General features: G+C 38.2%; 1 protein-coding gene across 6 annotated transcripts in view; it reads left to right on the forward strand.

Annotated features, from left to right (window-relative positions):
• The window catches only part of ZNF385B (zinc finger protein 385B), a 439,136-nt gene that overhangs the window by 409,497 nt on the left and 9,888 nt on the right, over positions 1-19,751 (forward strand). The window contains exon 5 of one of the 6 annotated variants that reach the window (XM_023730518.1): positions 13,179-13,257. The exons of the other annotated variants lie outside the window; for them this stretch is intronic. Coding sequence (XP_023586286.1) covers positions 13,179-13,257 — 79 coding nt within the window. The remainder of the gene's footprint in view (positions 1-13,178; positions 13,258-19,751) is intronic. 6 annotated transcript variants of the gene reach the window in all.

Below are 19,751 nucleotides of genomic sequence, written 5' to 3' on the forward strand. Positions count from 1 at the left end.
GTAGGGCAGAAATTAATATACATCTTTTATTCATTCGTTCAACAAACTTGATATCCATGTATTCACTGAACAATTCTATATTATCTATACTAAAGGAGTATAGTCACTAGATACTGGGGTGTAACAGTGAACAGAAAGTTGTTTGTTTGTTTTTTTTTTTGTCCACAAAGAGCTTCTACCTAGTGGTGTTTTTTTGTTTTGTTTTGTTTTGTTTTGTTTTGTTTTTTCACTTTGTAGGATATTAGGAATATAAAGAGGAATAATAATATATAGCTGCCACCTTTGAGCTACTCCCAAAAATATAGTAACAATGAAGAACTTGGGTCTTGTAATGGTTGCATGGCTTGCATGAGGTTGCACAACTCAAATCCCACTGGAATGACAATAGGAACTTCCTCCGGGCTTCTTGTTCTGCGTTCCCCATTTATTCCCTTTACTTCTCTGACTTAGAGGAGTAAATACAAGTATCCCAAGCAGCAAAGCCAGAAACCACTATACCACTTTTTTAGAATTAGTGAATAGGACCATACAATACTTTTGAATTGCTTGCTGACTATTAATACTTTTTTGGTAGGTGCTGTGGTAGTGAAATAAAGAGCTATTCAGGCTTTGTTTTATCAGTAATCCTTAGTTCCTATGCAGTATTTTGTCTGTAGCATTTACGTTGTGATAGAATAAAGCTTTAGCAGTAACAAACCTTTTCAAGGGCAAGTTTGAATAAAAACACTCATTTCAAGTCAATGGCAAATGACAAAATGTTCTCAAAGCTCCAGCTTGACAATTGTGGGCTTTACATGTCTAGAGTCAAATATACCCAACTGAGACAGAGGTTAATGCTGGGAAAGGGCATGGCCAATATGGCAGGAGCCTTGAACTGCTTCTTAAAGGGGTACAGTTGGGTTGTTTTTAACACTGTCCACATGTTCAGTAGCATTTTGAATCATTCCAACTAAAAGTCACAACTTTGTAAACTTCGGGAGATTGTTTCTTTTATCCCATACCCATGACCAGGGACGGATTATCCAATAAGCAAGGTACCTACGGGCTTTCTTGTGCTTACTTACTAATCTGTAGTGCATAATTTCACCTGTTTTTCACCACATCAAAGATGTGAGGAAACCTATGTGAAATTGTGCACTACAGATAGTAAGTAAACACAACTAAACCCATGCGTACCTTGCTTACTGTAAGCCTGTGTGTACCTTGCTTACTGGTTAATCTGCCCCTGCCCATGACCGACCGAGACTGAAATGATCATGTCAGAAAAGACATAAGAAAGAGGGAGAGAGAGGGAAGGATACACCAAAACAGCTCATTTTAGTTCTCCACATATTGTGCTTTCGCATGGAGGCAATTCCTCGTGTGAACCCAGAGTGGTTATCAACAAGTAGATCAGTATGATTTGCCTCGGAAGGCTGCAGTTCAGATTTTTATGGTCACCCTGTTGCCTTATGTAAGGGTATTTTCAATTTTGCAAAGAGTTTTTGTGCCAAGAATACAAATGGAGACCCTCGCCTCGTCATTTTTATGGGTTCCCCTGTGTGTTTCATAGTTTTTATGTGTTGTTTCAAATGGAGCCAAGTTTTCCAAGCGACAACTCATTTCCACAGACTGCCGAGGGCTCCTTCGATTAGCCAGCAAGGTCTTCTTAACTGCCTCTTTCCCCCTTTCTGTCTCTAGCAGCAGGACCTTGTGCTGTTGAGTAGAAGAAATGATAGTTTTCTGCTTTGGCAGCATCTGTCGTTTATAGACAAGCGCTGTCATAAATTTGGCATACATCTATCCAAATGCAGGAGGTCGAGATTTAGTATCCTCTCATAAAATAATAGATTAACTGTATTTTTGACAAACATCTTAAGTCTGAAGTTTTCTGGGATACAATCATGTAGAACACAAATGAGTCCCATCTGTCTAAAGAGAACAGACCATTACACTAAGGCTCATATTTTCATGAAATGTACATATATCATTAAGACTTAAAAAGTTGCATTAAAAAATGGAACTGCTTTTGTCTTTGCCTACGCACCTTGAATTTGACCGCAACGTCCTGCCAGGCAAGGCTGAAGATTCTTAGGCAGTTAAGTATTTGTCATCCTCTGGAAACTAACTTTTGAAACTTTTGAGCACTTTATATTACTTTGAAATAATGCTGAACATTTACTGCTAAGAGGAGCCCTGGTGGCATAGTGGTTAAGCACTTGACTGCTAACTGAAGGGTTGGTGGTTCTAACCCACCAGCCGCTCTGTGGAAGAAAGATGTGGCAATCTGCTTCTGTAAAGATTGGAAACCCTATGGGGCAGTTCTACTGTGTCCTGTGGGGTCGCTATGACCAGAATCGACTCGACAGCAATGGGTCATTTACTGTTAGTTTCTCTACTTTTGAAAACTACTCCCCATTGTTGCTGTAAAAAAAGTGAACCAGAAGTTGAAACTGGCTTATGATTTCCTGAGGATCTGCTCACTTATGATTTATTAGGGATGTATTAGAAACTGCCCCCCCCCAAATCAAAGCCTTGTATTTCTTTTTGTTAAAGTTTACATCACTATTAAAAACCTTTCTCATCTTCAGACATATTTACTTCTAACTGGTATTCATCCCTTTTGATTACATTTATTTACAACATTTCTGCATTGAAAAGATATTAGAATATAAAAGAGCTTTTTATGTACATTGAACAAATTTTTCAATGTACAAATGTAAATGCCCTTGAGATTCCAGCAAAGGTTATTACTTACATTTTTATGACACATTTCCACTTACTTGCTTGAGGAAAAATTCTCCTACAGTGACTTATTTTTCTGACATGAGTGGATGATCAAATAGAGCTACTCAATAAATACTTGTACATTCTGTGTACAGGCCACTGCGCTAGGCACTTATTGGGATTCTGGCCTCAATTCTGAGGATGTTTACAGTCTTCGTTGTTATGTGCCATCGAGTCGATTTCAACTCATAGTGACCCTGTATGACAGAGTAGAACGGCCCCATAGTGTTCCCTAGGCTGTAATTTTTACAGAAGCAGATGGCCAGGTCTTTTCTCCCATGGAGCTGTTGGTGGGTTTAAACCACCAACCTTTTGAGCAGCAGCCCAGCTCTTAACCATTGTACCACCAGAGCTCCTTGATTACCATCTAGAGCCACACAATTAAAGTTAACCTTTTATTATAAAGTGCTACTTAAATGTTTTTCATAGAAACATTTCCAAAGTATCTTCCTCTTGCCTGACTTTTTTCTCTGAGATTCAAGTTCACAGTTATGGATACTGGGCATTGTACTGTACAAGAATGAATCGGTGCTCTTATTTCTATACATCAGTGCCATCCAATAAATCTTTCTGCAGTGACTGAAATGGTCTATAATCTTCATTGTCCAATATGAGTGCCATCAGCCACACATTGCTATTGAGCACTTGAAGTGTGGTTAGTGCTACAAAGAAACTAAACATTTAATTTTACTTGATTTTAATTAATTTAATTTTAAATAACCACACATGGTTAATGACTACTATATTGGATATCACATCTCTGAACTGTGGTACTCTTTTCTCTTTTGACTCACTGAAGCTCTAGGGAAAGCATTAAATTCACTGAGCCTCTGTTTTCTCATCTGTAAAGTGGGAATGATGCCCCCCCTACATCACAGGAGTAGTGTATGAATCAAATGATATGATTGTGAAAGACCTTTGCAAAATATGAAGCATAATAGAAATACCTGTTATTGATGTTCTTACAGATTTTAAATTTTTGATCCTCCCGTGGGGTCTTAACTGTCCTTTTTTCCATCTGTCAGTGAGAAGTGACATCTGCCCCTTCTGGTGGTCAGCTATCATCATTGCCCATTATGCTGCATCTGATATACTATATTGTAGAAAACCAGGTCAAGAGTGTTAGTTAGACTTACTGTATTTTTATGCAAATACCCATACCTTCTATGTTTATTTGCCAACCGTGCCCTCCCTGCCCCCACCCCAGGGCATGATGCAAAATGAGAAGAAACAACTGCAAACATTCATTAATAATAGGAACGTGGAAAGTACAAAGTATGAAACTAGGAAAATTGGAAGTTGTCAAAAATGAAATGTAACACATAAACATCTATATCCTAGGCATTACGGAGCTGAGATGGACTAGTATAGTCCATTTTGAAAAGGACAATCACATAGTCTGCTATACTGGGAATGACAAATTGAAGAGGAATGGTACCACATTCACCATCAAAAAGAAGATTTCAAGATCTATTCTAAAGTACAACACTGTCAGTGATAGGATAATATCCACATGTCTACAAGGAAAACCAGTTAATACAGCTATTATTGAAATTTACACACCAACTACTAATGCCAAAGATGAAGAAATTGAAGATTTTTACCAACTTCTTCAGTCTGAAATTGAAAGAACATGCAATCAAGATGTACTGATAATTACTTGTGATTAGAATGCAAAAGTTGGAAACAAAGAAGAAGGATTGGTAGTTGGAAAATATGGCCTTGGTGATAGAAATGACGCCAGATATCACAAGATAGAATTTTGCAAGACCAATGACTTATTCATTGTAAATACCTTTTTTCAACAGTATAAATGGCAAGTATACACGTGGACCTCGACAGATGGAATACACAGGAATCAAATCGACTACATCTATGGAAAGAGACAATGGAGAAGCTCAATATTATCAGTCAGAACAAGGCCAGGGGCCAACTGGGGAACAAGACCATTAGTTGCTCATATGCAAGTTCAAGTTGAAGCTGAAGAAAATTAAAACAAGTCCACAAGAGTCAAAGTATGACCCCGAGTATACCCCATCTGAATTTAGAGACCATCTAAAGAATAGGTTTGACACACTGAACACTAATGACCGAAGACCAGACCAGAGTTGTGGGATGACATCATACATGAAGAAAGCAAAAGATCATTAAAAAGACAGGAAAGAAAGAAAGACCAAAATGGATGTCAGAAGAGACTCAGAAATTTGCTCTTGAATGTAGAGTAGCTAAAAAGAATGGAAGAAATGAAGTAAAAGAGCTAAACAGAAGATGTCAAAGGATGACTTGAGAAGACAAAGTATTATAATGACGTGCAAAGACCTGGAGTAAGAAAACTAAAAGGGAAGAACACACTCAGCATTTCTCAAGCTGAAAAAACTGATGAAAAAAATTCAAGCCTCAAGTTGCAATTTTGAAGTATTCTATGGGCAAAATATTGAATGATGCAGGAAGCATCAAGGGAAGATGGAAGGAATACACAGAGTCACTGTAACAGAAAGAGTTGGTCTACATTCACCCACTTCAGGAGGTAGCATATGATCAAAAACTGATGATGTTGAAGGAAGAAGTCCAAGATGCACTAAAGACATTGGTGAAAAACAAGGCTCCAGGAATTGACAGAATACCAATTGAGATGTTTCAACAAATGGATACAATGCTGGAGGCACTCACTCATCTGTGCTAAGAAATTTGGAAGACAGTTGCCAGGCCAACCGAATGGAAGAGATCCATATTTGAGCCATTCCAAAGAAAGATGATCCAACTGAATGGGGAAATTATCAAACAATATCATTAATATCACATACAAGTAAAATTTTGCTGAAAATCATTCAACAGCGGTTGCAGTAGTAAATCGACAGGTAACTGCCAGAAATTCAAGCCAGATTCAGAAGAGGATGTGGAATGAGAGATATCATTGCTAATGTCAGGTAGATCTTGACTGACAGCAGAGAATATCAGAAAGATGTTTACCTGTGTTTTATTGACTATGCAAAGGCATTTGACTGGGTGGATCATAACAAATTATGGATAACATTTCAAAGAATAAGAATTCCAGAACACTTAATTGTGCTCATGTGGAACCTGTACATAGAACAAGAGGCAGTCGTTCAAACAGAACAAGAGGACACTGCATGGTTTAAAATCAGGAAAGTTGTATGTCAGGGTTGTATCCTTTCACCATACTTATTCAGTCTGTATGCTGAGCAAGTAATCCAAGAAGCTGGACTATATGAAAAAGAATGTGGCATCAGGATTGGAGGAAGACTCAGTAACAACTTGTGATAAGCAGATGACACAGCCTTGCTTGCTGAAAGTGAAGAGGACTTGAAGCACTTACTGATGAAAATCCAAGACTACAGCCTTCAGTATGGATTACACCGCTACATAAAACAAAAATCCTCACAACTGGACTAATAGGCAATGTCATGATAAATGGAGAAAATATTGAAGTTGTCAAGAATTTCATTTTACTTGGATCCACAACAATGCCCATTGAAGCAGCAGTCAAAAAATCAAACGACCTATTGCATTGGACAAATGTGCTGCAAAAGACCTCTTTAAAGTGTTAAAAAGCCAAGATGTCACTCTAAGGACTAAGGTGCACCTGACCCAAGCCATGATATTTTCAATCACCTCATATGCATTTGAAAGCTGGACAGTGAATAAGGAAGACCAAAGAAGAATTGATGCCTTTGAATTACGGTGTTGGTGAAGAATATTGAATATACCATTGACTGCCAGAAGAACAAACAAATCTGTCTTGGAAGTACAACCAGAATGCTCCTTAGAAGTAAGGATGGCGAGACTACGTCTCACATACTTTGGACATGTTATCAGGAGGGATCAGTCCTGGAGAAGGACATCATGCTTGGTAAAGCAGAGGGTCACTGAAATACAGAAGACCCTCAATGAGATGGATCGACACGATAGCTGCAACAATGGGCTCAAACATAGCAACAATTGTGTGGATGGCGCAGGACCGGGCAGTGTTTTGTTCTGTTGTTCGTAGTGTTACTATGAGTCGGAACCAACTCAACAGCACCTAACAACAGCATCCTTATTTTGGCTCTGTGATCACTTCATGCTATGCTGGCACAGAACAGTGACCTGCACCTACATTCCTCTTTATGTGCTTGTTTTATTGCCTCATAGTAATTATTTTCACTTGTGTTTTCATTCCAGGACATTAAGGCTTGATGAGCCTGACTCTCCCTTTGGGACATTTAAAGATGTGGAAGAATATTCTAGGTCTCCCTCACATTTTTAATGTAATGGGAGAAATGTCTTTCTATTCATCCTGCCATTGGTTAACGTGTCTCACCCATTATGTCCCCTGCAGCTCCTGCTACTCCATCCTACACACAGTAGTCATATAGTTAACAGATATTAAATGAATATCATTAAGTGTAATTTAATGTGAGGTGCTCTGGTGTCCTCCCCAGAAGGGACAGGGCAAGAAGAAGTTAGTGCTTTTTCCTTGAATTCAACAGGGTAGATGCCCCACCTCATGGGTATACAGTCTGTTATATGTACAGCTATAGTTTTAAAAGAAGGAACAGCCCAACACATCCCCCATCTGCTGAAGGAGATAAGTGGGTGCTACATGTGGAGAAGCAGCCCTGCTTGGGGCCCAGGTTGGCTCCGAAGATCAAAGGAGTGGGGCAGAGGGTGTGATCCAAATGAGAAACATATCCTTGTCTGACAAGTTCCTGCTGGTATTTGTGTCAGTAAATCAGGAGAAACTTGTCAGCCCATATATTGTATTTCTAGTTTCTTGCTAAAAAATTTTCTTGGAGTATGGTTTTTTTAATGTGTATTTCTTATATGTTATTAATTGCTTAGCCTCTAGAAAATACATGATTTTCTTTCTTTCAAATATGAAATGAAGAAAATCCTAGAATTTCTTGACTTAACAGTGATTGTTTTTTCCTTGCTGTCAAATATTTGAACTTCTATCAGAGTCTTATAATGATTTTTGATCATTTAGCTAGTAAAATAGCCATACCTGAGTAAAAATCATTTATCTTTCCTAGCACAATGTTTTGGTCCTTCCAAAAAAAAACTAAACCCATTGCCATCTAGCTGATTCCAACTCATAGAGATCTCATATACCCTATAGAACAGAGTAGAACTGTCTCATAGGATTTCCAGGGAGCAGCTGGTGGATTCAAACTGCCGACCTTCTGGTTAGCAGCCAAGCCCTTAACCACTGCACCACCAGGGATCCATTTTGTTCCTTAGTTCTATGTTAATAAATAAAATAATTTTACTCAATATGGAAATCAATTTATATACAAATTTTGAGTTTAGGAAAAGTTATTTATTTTATTCTTTTCAACTAAAATTTTACACAATCCTTTGAGTAATTCACACAATACAATGATTAATAGCCAATAAAAATTTCGTAAGTTCTTTGAAAAATCATTAGCAGATGTTCTGTTTATATTACTTATGGAATTTTAAATTGAGAGAAGCCTTTTGGAAAGCAACTTCTTAAAATAAATCAAGAACCAGGAAAAATGTTCATTCCATTAGACCAATTAATTCCTCTTCATGGATTTTAAATCATGGAAATAATCCTGAATACAAAGGAAGAAAAATAAAATTTTATGCAAGAAGGTACCCATTGTAGGATTATTTGTATTAATGAAAAACAGAAACAAGATGATCAATACTAGGAAATTATTTAAATAAAGTACTTATACCTAATAGAATATTATGCACCTTTAATGTTAGCAACATGGAAAATGCATGTAACATATTAAACCGAAAAGTTACAAAATATATAAAATCAAAAGTTACAAAATGGTTTATTCATTTGTGTACTTGGATATACTCATTGAGCCCCCACTGTGCACCCAGCATTATACTAGGCACTGGGCATGTAGTGATAAATCAGACAGACTTGGGCCTTGCATTATGAAAACATATCGTCTAGAAGGGTAGTTGCTGAACAAGTGATGACCAACCTGGTGAGTGAAAAGAAAGGGACCCTGACTAAGTCTGCGAAGCAAGGGAATGCCTAGTGGATGAGAAGTTAGGTAGGCAAAAAGGGGGCCCTGATTTGAGGGTGGAGGGGAAGAGGAAATAGTACTTCAAAAGGACTTGTGATGTGATAGATTGCCTCCCTTGAAATAACTGAGGCAATGAAGGGACAGTTGGGGGCAAGTAAGGAGATATAAGATGTTGGAAAAGAGAGTGGTTGAGATGACGGGTAAGGACATAATGAAGACAGAATGAAATGATGGGCATAATCACAGAGGTTCTTATCCTCTTCTTTGTTCCATGATTCCTTTGGCAGACTAGTGAAGCTTATAGCCTTTTCTTAGAATGATGTTTGTAATGCATAAAAGAAAATGTATAATTTTACAAAGAAAATCAATGATATTATAATAGTTAACAACGTTTTATTGTGATGTAGTGATATGGCAATATTGAATAATATCCAGCAGCAGGTCTAATATCTACCATAATTTTATAGTGATAAGGAGCACAAATGGCATTTCACACTTCCTATGACAACTGGAATGTCTAATGAAATTGTATGATTTCTGTTGGTAACAAAGTTACAGGTACTGCTAAGACTGCTATAGTTTGTTGCCTTCATTCATAATGGAAGGAAATGCAAAATTTCAATTAGAGGTAAATGAAAAATAAAGAAGCATTTTTTTTTTTTTGTCATCCAAGCTCATGAATCCCCTAAACTCATGGGCCCCTTGGAGGTCCACAGACCCCAGGTTAAAAAATCCTAATTTTTTAGTATGATAAGATTTTTTCCTCTATTCTCTATATGGCATGCTATTTTTTATAATGTTGTTGTTAATCAGTTGCTGTTGTTTCTGACTCATGGCAACCCCATATATGCAGAGTAAAACTGCTCCATAGGGTTTTCGAGGCTGTGACCTTTCAGAAGCAGATCACCAGCACTGTCTTCCAAGGCACCTCTAGGTGGATTCAAACTGCCCAGCTTTGGCTAACAGTCAAGTGCTTAACCAATTGCACCACCCAGGGACTCTATAATAACTTCTTCTAATGATTTCATGAGGTTTATACATCATAAGGCATGGGTAGGATTTGAAAATAAACTCTCAGCCGTTTGTTTTGTATTGTACTGTGAGGTTCACAGTTTGCAATGCAGTGAATGTCTTATCTATTTCTTACTCAATTCTATTATGGTCACAGTCATAATTCCCTTTGTAGCAATATTCCCAAAGGCCCTAGCATAGTAAGGAACCCCCTGGCAAACCTCTTCAGGAGCCCAGGCTTCTTAAGCCAGTATCACTTTTTAAAGAAGACTTTCTATGCTCAACAGATTTCCTCCTGGAACTTACAGGTCATAAATATAAAGCTGGCTTTGACAACTTAATAATGATGCAGCAGGTTGAATTTAGACACGGATGCTAGATTTGAAATGATTGGCCTTAGCAATATATTTTTAAAGGATTAGCAGCTTTTTTTATGTCTGGGCCATCTAGCCCTTGAGTGTATCCGCAGTGTCCTGAAGTCAGGCAATACCTTGTTAGGTCCATAAAGAGAGAAGGCCCAATACTTGTCTCCTGGAGCAGCCTAAGGTGATAAACATGCTTGCTAACAGTCATTTTTCTGCCCTGACCAGATGAAGAATGACTCAGTTTCCTCAATAGCTCTTGGGTTGACCTTCCATTGTCAGCACGCACCTCACCCTATCTGGAATGTCAAAGCTAAACCCTTTACTAACTTCTGCATCTGGCGAGGAAGGGCAGTGAGGAGGAGCAGAATCCAAATGTCTTTCTGGTACCTTGTGAATCTGTGTTTCCTCTGTGAAGGGCCATTCATTTAGAAGAAAAAGAGCCTGCCTCTCATTCTACCTAGAAAATTAGTTTTTAATCTTATTCCTTGCTTTTGAATCTCTACTGGACCTACTCCCTGAGGGGCTTCATTTGAGTGACATGAGTTACTTATTTTATTTTCCATAATAAAGCTGCCTCAGAAATAACTGTTTCACATCTCTTGGTGACAAATCGGAAAAGGGGCAATTTTGCAACCTGAAGAAGTTGAAATATGATTTCTGTATTGTACAAGTCTAATGGCTGGAAAACTACACAAAATAGGAGCAAGGTGTTCATTAGATTCAAACTCTAGCAAACAAGCCCTCTTTTGTGCTCGCCTAGAAAAGCTGACAAGTTCACTAACATCAGTGCCAGTTCACTGATATGGAGTGTAGGCTGACAGCTTTAACATGGAGATAGTTGGAGATGCCACTGTTTTGTCTGAGCATGAGACTGGCAGCTTTTGCTCCACAACAAAGTGTTACAGAGGACAACGGGCAGTTGGATGGGGTGCTCAGAGAAGAAGGGCAGTGGCTGACATTTCATTGGACCTCAAAATTGCTGCATAGTCCACTGGCTAGAATCCAGTTGACACAGGCTTACAAATGGAAAAAGCCAGGAGCTACTAAATCAGAGCAGCCTGGCAGAGCATTACTGGACAATGTTAGTACAGTGCAGGGTCTATTTTGAACTTAGAAAATTAATCACTTCATTTTCATGGGCCCTAAGTAACTTGTAAACAAATAACCAAAAAAACAGTAACTTTAAACAGATAACCAAAAAACCAGTTGCCATCCAGTTGATTCCAACTCATGATGACCTCATGTGTGTCAGAGTAGAACTGTGTTCCAGAGGATTTTGAATGGCTGATTTTCTGGAAGTAGATCTCCAGGCCTGTCTTCCAAGGTGCCTCTCGGTGGATTCAAACCTCCAACCTTTGGGTTAGCAGCTGAATACACTAACTGTTTTCACCACCCAGGGACTCTTTAAACAAATAAGCTTCTTTTGGTTTTTAAGGTAAATATATACAGATTCTGATCCAGTGAAAAGTACTTTAATTTACAGACTATTTGCCCTGCTTTCAGGATTAGTCTAAAGGACAAGATAAGAAAATTACACGTAAGCGGAGTTAATTAGGAATTAGCAAGCTTAACAGTGTTCAACCTTGCTTGAAGAGATAGGGTTTTTGGAATTTCACTAGAGGCATGATAATGTGGCATTGGATGTGAAGGGCCTACAAGCATCAGGTTGACCCAACGTGTAATATTTTAGTGCTCTGAGAATTTTTAAAACTATCTTTAATTTGCATGTCTGTGCTTGGCCGCTTTGGGTTTCTGGGCATGTCGTTTAAGTATTCTTTGTATTCCACATCTACAAAATGGCATAATCCATATAGAGAAGTCGTTAAGCTTCCAAAAGTGGTCCAGCAGTTCACCTCAAAGTAGGGCCATGAGATCAGACATTTTCCAACAGGAAGTCCTATGACTAATGAAGCAAGTCTACTAACTAGTAGATGTTGTGAGATAAATCAGCCTATGCTATGTTATCCTGGGTATAACCCTTGGGGACACTTAGAATTAGATCAAGTCAAAATAAGGCATCTAATTGGAGGAAGTCTAAATGAGTGAGTAAAGGACTCCCAGTGCTCTGGTCAGTCTCTGGCCACCTGCTGTAGAGGTTATGTGCCTTGGGGATTTTGGTTAGTCATGAGTGGTACATCACCAAGACACATAACCTCTGTAATGACCCTGTCAGTGATGGACATCTGTTACCTACAAGGGCAGGAAAAATTAAATTATACTAGGAAAGGACACAGCACTTGAAATTTCTTAAAGACTATACTATAAATACAGCAACTGTATAATTGCTGGATGACTCAAATAAATAATGGTAAATATGATTTAATTTAATATTGACTGCCTAGAACGTTGCAAAAATGAGTTGTTAGGCTAGAAACTTCTGATGAATCTCTTATAGCGCCATGAAAAATCTTGCCAGAGAGCAGGACACTAATTTAGTAGCTAAGAAAACCTGTTGCCATCCAGTCAATTTCAACTCATAGCAGCCATATAGGACACAGTAGAACGGCCCTGTAGGCTTTCCGAGGAGAGGCTGATGGATTCAAGCTGCTGACTTTTTGATTAGCAGCCGAGATCTTAACTACTGCGCTACCAGGGCTCCACTAGTTGCTAAGAGGACTGGTTATAATTTGGTGGTCCTTTGTTTTCACATGTACTTCAGGTTTTGTGGCAGAGGTAAATGCTTTTTTTTTTAATCTGTGTGTAAGTTTGTGTAGGATTTCTAGTAAAAGCGATAATGAAATCCACAGATTTATTCATTGTGTCAAATATCAAAATAAATAAATACGTTTGTTGTTACGACTCTATCCTTGTATACCTCAAGGAGATCCATTCTTAAGAGTATTGTGTCAACCTCAACTGACAGTGAATAATTATTACAAATATATAACCTTGGCAACACTGATACAAGCATTTTACATAATCAACAATTGAAATGCATTTATCTTTCTGTTCTATGTATATTTATTTCACGAGTTATGATTCTGCTCTTAGCAGTGAGTTTTTCATTTACTTGCGATGCTAGAAAGCACTGTCTTGAATTGGGCATTCATTATTTCAACCAACATATTGCCCACCTATGGTTTTCTGTACACTGGGCACAAAGATTATTTAAGACATTATTCCAGGACTCAAGATTCTTTCTATCCCAGTAATAATTTTTAAGTGCAAGTAAATAATTATAATTAGTATATGTTTAATGGAATAACACATGCCTTCTGTGTTTATTTGTCAGCCATGCCCTCCCTCCACGAGGTATTTTCGTAAGCACACTATGCTGGTTTTTTTTACAGCCACACATGGAAGAGGATTAATGGCAGCGCTTGTGAGGCTGCCTCACGGGGAGGGTGTGACCAGCAAAAAACGCAGAAGATGAGCATTATTTGTGTAAAACATGACAATGTAAGATCAGAATATAATTATATGCAGAGGATTATGAGAGTATACATAAGAGATGGAGGGCTGAGATGTGCTCATAGACTAGAAGTTGCAAGATCAGTAAGGAAGCTTTATGGTGATATAGAGAAAACAGATGAAGACTTGAAGCAGTGGCATATAGTAGATGCTGAATAAATGTCTGCTGGATGAAAGGGTGAATAGGCTGGTAGAAGAGAATTTTAAAAGATAGTGTCAATAGACTTTGGTCATTAATAGAATGTAGAATCTAAGTGGGAAGAATTCAAAGAGTCATTGCTGACAGTTCTAACATAACTGGTAATGCCATTAATTGAGATGGGGACTATTTGGAAGGGCCCCTGTGTGGAGCAGATTATCCATTCAGAATCAGGCATGTTGAGTTTGCAATACCCACAAGACATTTAGAAATAGATGTCCCATAGATTACTGGGGGGGAAAGGGTTTTGAACCTGGAGGAAGGCAGAGACTTCACCTATGGATTTAGGAATCTGTCAGTGTGGTGGAGGAAAACGTTGCAGTGAATTAGAATCATATAAGGCCCAAGAAGAGGACAAGGGTATATGACCTGGAGGGATGATAACATTTAGGAGAAGACAGAATAGTAGCTGGCGATAGAGGCCTAGAATGAGCTGTTGTGGCTAAAGGAGTAACAGCTAAGGGAAGTGTTGTGACATCAGGGAAGAAAAGCATTTCAAGAAGCAACTTGTGACCAGTGGAAAAGAAGACTGAAGAGAGACATTGGCTTTGCCAGGAAGGTGAGAATGGACATTGGATGAAGAAACAGAAAGAGCCATTGCACATGACACTTCAAGGTCTGCACCAGAGAAAGATAGGTGGGAAACTCAAGGAGTGAATTGTGAGTCAAGGGGTGACTTTTGGGATGTGGATGTTTCATATTTTATAGATAGAAAGGAAGAACCCAGTAGAAACGAGAAGTCAAAGTTACAGGGAAGTGAGAAAGGCTTTAAAGGATAGAGTCCAAGTGGGAGCATATACTTATCCTTGAAGGGTGGGTGAGAAGAAAATAGGTGCAGATGGAAGAAATTGAGACATCAGGGATGGACTTACCCTGGTCCCCCATTTCTCTAAGAGATAGGAAACCAGACATTTTCTAATGAGAGGTTTGGAGTATTGGTAGGGGATTTAAGAAGAAAGATAAAGCTTCCATGGGGAAGCTAACCAAGTATATTCCTTGTATATAATCACTTCTTTCCCGTTTGTTTGATTTGTTGACTTCTTCTCTAGGTATATGTTTCATTGTATATATTCCTAATTTAGGCAAACCTTATCTATAAAATTACAGAATTTTAAAATAATTTTGTGTGATTATTACATTTCCAAGAAAGCTCTTCTTTCAAAAAAAAAAAAAAAGATCATTTAAATAGTGCCTTCAAATTATTACAAGCAGTTCCCAGGTTACGAACAAGATCGGTTCCTAACTCTATCTTTAAGTCGAATTTGTCGGTAAGTTAGAACAAGTATATACGGTTCTTGTTTAGCATGAGTTAGATGTTTAAGGAGCCCTGGTGACCCAGTGGTTAAAGTGCTCAGCTGCTAATTAAAAGGTCAGTGGTTTGAACTCACCAGCTGCTCCTCAGGAGAAAAATGTGGCAGTTGCTTACATAAAGATTTACAGCCTTGGAAACCCTATGGGGGAGTTGTATCCTGTCCTATAGGGTCACTATAAGTGGGAATTAACTCCACGGTGATAGGTTTGGTTTGGTTTAAAGTCAAATGTTTGTCTTAGTAACTTGTTGCCGTCGAGTCGATTCCAACTCATAGCAATCCTATAGAATAGAGTAGGGCAGTTCTACTCTGTCCGATAGGGTCGCTATGAGTCAGACTCGACTCTATGGCAGTTGGTATGCATATAAAACATTTAAACACTTCCAAGCTGTGCAGTGTTTTCATGAGCGTCAGGAGGTAGTGTGTGCATTTGTTACACCATTATATGTATTTAACTCAAAAGTTTAATATAACAGGCTTTATAGCATCCATTCTTAAGTATAAGTTGTTCATAAGTCAGGCATTCATAACCTGGGGACTGCCTGTACTCAGTTTTCCAAGATCTTTTTTGCATATAACCTTTCAGGAAAACATCTAATAAATAAAATGAGGCAAACGGACTGTTGTATCTGATCATTATCTGCAATATTGGTCTTTTCCTCCTGCTCCTTTGAACAGGTGCAGTCCTCTTATGCTACAAATGAATACCCATTTCTTTGTTCTTCCAGGGGTATAGTCATGATGCTCTAGCATCTGTACGTCTCTTATTACATTTTGTTTTGCAAAGAATGCCATGGTACCGATTGGCTTGTTCACCTTGTAGCTTGTGTGCTGCTACTGCCCCTTCTTTTTTTTTTTTTTTCAAATCCATTAACTATTTTAATGGAATTCTACTTTAAACTTTAAAGTATCTGTCATCAGTTGGTGGTTTCTATCACTTGTTCTTTGTCAAATGTGTAGATAAGGAGAAGAATGAGGCAAAGGCTTAAGTGTACCAATTTACATACATACAGGTTTACAGTGTTTTTTTGTCTGGCGCACAGCCCCATGGGCTTTTCAGCCTCATTTCTCACAAGACTGCACAACTGGTTAGGAAGTAGGTATTCTGACTGGCATCCATTTATTTCTCATTATTCAGAAAGTGGGAAGATAAAGCAGAAGCGAATGATTTCAGAATTCCTTATCAAAGTGAGCTAAGTTGGTTTAATGAGTGTTAAGCAGTAATATGGACATTGCTTTGGTTTTTGGAATGATAATGAGATGTTGGACAAAGTGCTCATGAATACAGGAAAGAATATGACCAGCTGTCCTTTTCATTGCCTGCCTCTGTTGCCTAATTCTTTTTAGTGTAATATTAAATGTAAAAAGGAAAATTAATTGCAAAAATTGACAAGCAGTATCCTTGAATGACCTCAGAAAGTATGATTCTACTGAAATTGAGCCCTTGATTTCCTTGAACAGTTTTCTCAAGTTTTGGGGCACCTGTGCTAGTCTGGAAGGCTTGTCTTGGAAAGACATTGGTAGGAATCAATGAGCAAAGTTCTTGGTTTTCAAGGACTTTTTGACAAATGGTAAATGACCACGTGATAAACAGAGGACCTGTTACATTTTCATTAAAGGAAAATGCACATTGTTAAACTCTATCCAAAATGTTAGTCTTTTTAAATCATAATCATGAATATGCAAATGAGTGATAGTTCCCAAGAAAAGTTTAAAATTAAAATCATTGCATTAGGGCACAGGATGTGAGCTGGGATTGTCCAGTTGTGGTGATTTGCTTGTAAAGACTGGGCCACAACTTTTTTTAGTCCCCAGTGATAAATAGCATGCATTTAGAAATCCAGCAGCTCCTGAGTGTGGAACAGAACCCATGACCTTGGCCTCATTAGCATTATGTTCAAGTCACTTGAGCTTACTCCTGAGAACTATTAAATTTTCTTTGTCCCCTCTAACTGAAGCCCTTGCCTTACCTTTACAATCTCTGTGGTTCTGATAGCCCAATGAGGAAAATGGTATATTTTGCACATGTACAGATTAAGGTACCAGTCACTTAAGTCACTTGCTTGAGATTAATCAGTCTCAGAAAAACTAGGAATAGCCAAGTTTTCATGGCTGAAAGACCAGGAAGTTTTGTTAGCATCCTAAATACATACCTAAAAATGTTATATATTTAATTGCTAAGTGCAAGTAACTCCTGATGTTCCCTATGAATACAGAAAAACCTAAGAGAATATAACACAGTTTTCCCCGTTTAGTAGCATCTTCCTTTCACCTTTGGATAACCCAGGATTCTGTTATAGAGGCTCAATTATTTCCATTGATGAACTGGAAATTTTTCACGGTGATATTTCTTCACCCTACAGTAGTTATTCAGAGATACCTAAGAGCAAGGATACCTAAGAGCAGGTAAAGGTGTGAACAGAACAGAATTATGTGCTGCCTCTAAAATTATTCCCTTTAACTTTTGCCCCAGGGTTACCAATATACGGCCCTCATTTCCTGTTTGTCCACTTATTAGATGCCATTATAAGTGTTATTATATAAAATGCTTATTTAAAAATACACAGTTTACACACTAACAGTAGGATATTTCAAAAATAGAGAAAATACACAGAAGAAAATATTGTTATCTCTAATTTCAATAAATGGCATCACCATTCACTAAGTACTCATGCCAAAACTGTAAGAGTCATCCATGATTCCCGTTGTTTTGTGATATCTCACATCTAATGAATAAGTAAGTCTGGTAGGTTCTATCTACAAATATATCCTGAAACTACTGCTCAGAACTCTACCCCAGCCACCTGGTACAGGGAACTGTCATCTCTCCCCTAGAGAACTGCATTTGTCTCCTAACTCTTCTCCTTGTGTTTACCCTTTCACAGTCAATTTTCTCTACATAGTAGGCAAAATGATCTTATGAAAACATGAATCTGATCACCTCTCTCCCCTGCTCAGTAATCATACTTAGATTACATCCATATTTCTCTCATGCTCTACCAGACTGTATGTGATTGGGTCCCTGGCCATCTCCTCCTCATATCCTGTACTCCCCGCTCACTCCACTCCAGAATCACTGACTTCTTATTCTTCCTGTTCCAACTTCAAGGTTTTTGCACTTGCTATTCTTTCTCCCTGGAATGCTCTTCCTCCCAGAATTCCTATTATTTCATTCAAGTGTCTGTCAAATGTCACCTCATCAGTCAGGCCTGAGCTGACTCTATCACCATGCCCTGCTTTATTTTTCTGCTTAGAACACTTAGCATTATATATACATATAAATTATGATTTACATATAATTTTTATATATGCATATATAAATATATATGTATGTATGTAAATATTACATGCACACATTTATTTTCTGTCCCTCCCACTAGATGACTGGCTCCATTAAATCAAGGACTTGGTCTTTTCCACCTCTACCTTCAGTGCCTATAATAATGTATAGTACATAATACGTGCTCAATAATTATTTGTTGGATGGATGGATGGATGGTTATTTATTTCAGATAGATGAGTAGAGGAGGACGTACTTGTGAAATGGTTTGAACTTCATATATATTGCTAAATTGTTTCAGAATGGTTATACCATTTTCAAAATCTGAAACCTATTGCCTCCGAGTCAATTCAGACTCATAGCGACCCTACAGGACAGACTAGAAATGCCCCATGGGGTTTCCGAGAAGCACCTGGTGGATTCTAACTGCCGACCTTTTGGTTAGCAGCCAAATTCTTAACCACTGCGCCACCAGGGCTCCTATACCATTTTACACCCCCATAAAGCAGTAAAAGTAGATGCCTGTATCTTATCCTCCTCTCTCTTTGCCATTCTCAGAGGTAGAAAATGATAACCGCTTAGTAGTTTTAATTTGTACAGCTTGATAAATCAAGACACATGTTATCAAAAACAAAAATGCAAGGAAATTCTTACTTCACACAGGGAATCACAGAACTTCTTTTGGGTGTCATTAATACTGCTGGGAAATTAGCCAAGAGGTAAAAACTCAGCAAAAACAATATCTAAGCAAATTTTTGCATGGAATGCATTTTTTTTAAAGGCTATTGTCATTTGCTTTCTGAGGTGACATGCAGAGGTTCAATCTTTAAAGAAACTGTATTAAAGCAGACTTCTTTATCTTGTTCCCGGCAACTCTTCCCATTATATGCTATGGTTTATATGATATCACAACTAAAATGTACAAAGATGTTACCATCCACTCACCTTTATTCAAGAAAGTGAATCAAAGGCTCAGAAAAGTGTACATGGTCTTTGTCCAGCAATTCCTCTTCAAAGATTATGCCCTGAGGAAATATCAGACAAGTTTACAGATATGTCTGTACAGGAATGGTTATCACAATGCTGTTTATGTAACTAGCTTATTGAATATATTAATTCAGTGGGGTAAAAACTTTATTGCCTATAAGCTCTGCTGAATCTCCCTTTCCTACTCCTCAAAAACATTGTCAGATATCAGGAGGATTTGAGAAAAAAAGGGTGAATGTTTCTGTACATAACAACAATCATAGATGCTGTCTGCATGTAGGGTATCCAGATGCTCTCTCTCTCTCTCTCGTGCTCTCGCACCATGTGTGAGGTCTTCATGGCGTTTCCTAACCACTTCCAATCCTTTTCCAGCTCCTGCCACTGAAGGTCCACTCCCCAGCTCTTGCC

Source organism: Trichechus manatus, unplaced genomic scaffold (assembly GCF_000243295.1).
Source record: "Trichechus manatus latirostris isolate Lorelei unplaced genomic scaffold, TriManLat1.0 scaffold00037, whole genome shotgun sequence".
Classification (NCBI taxonomy): domain Eukaryota; kingdom Metazoa; phylum Chordata; class Mammalia; order Sirenia; family Trichechidae; genus Trichechus; species Trichechus manatus.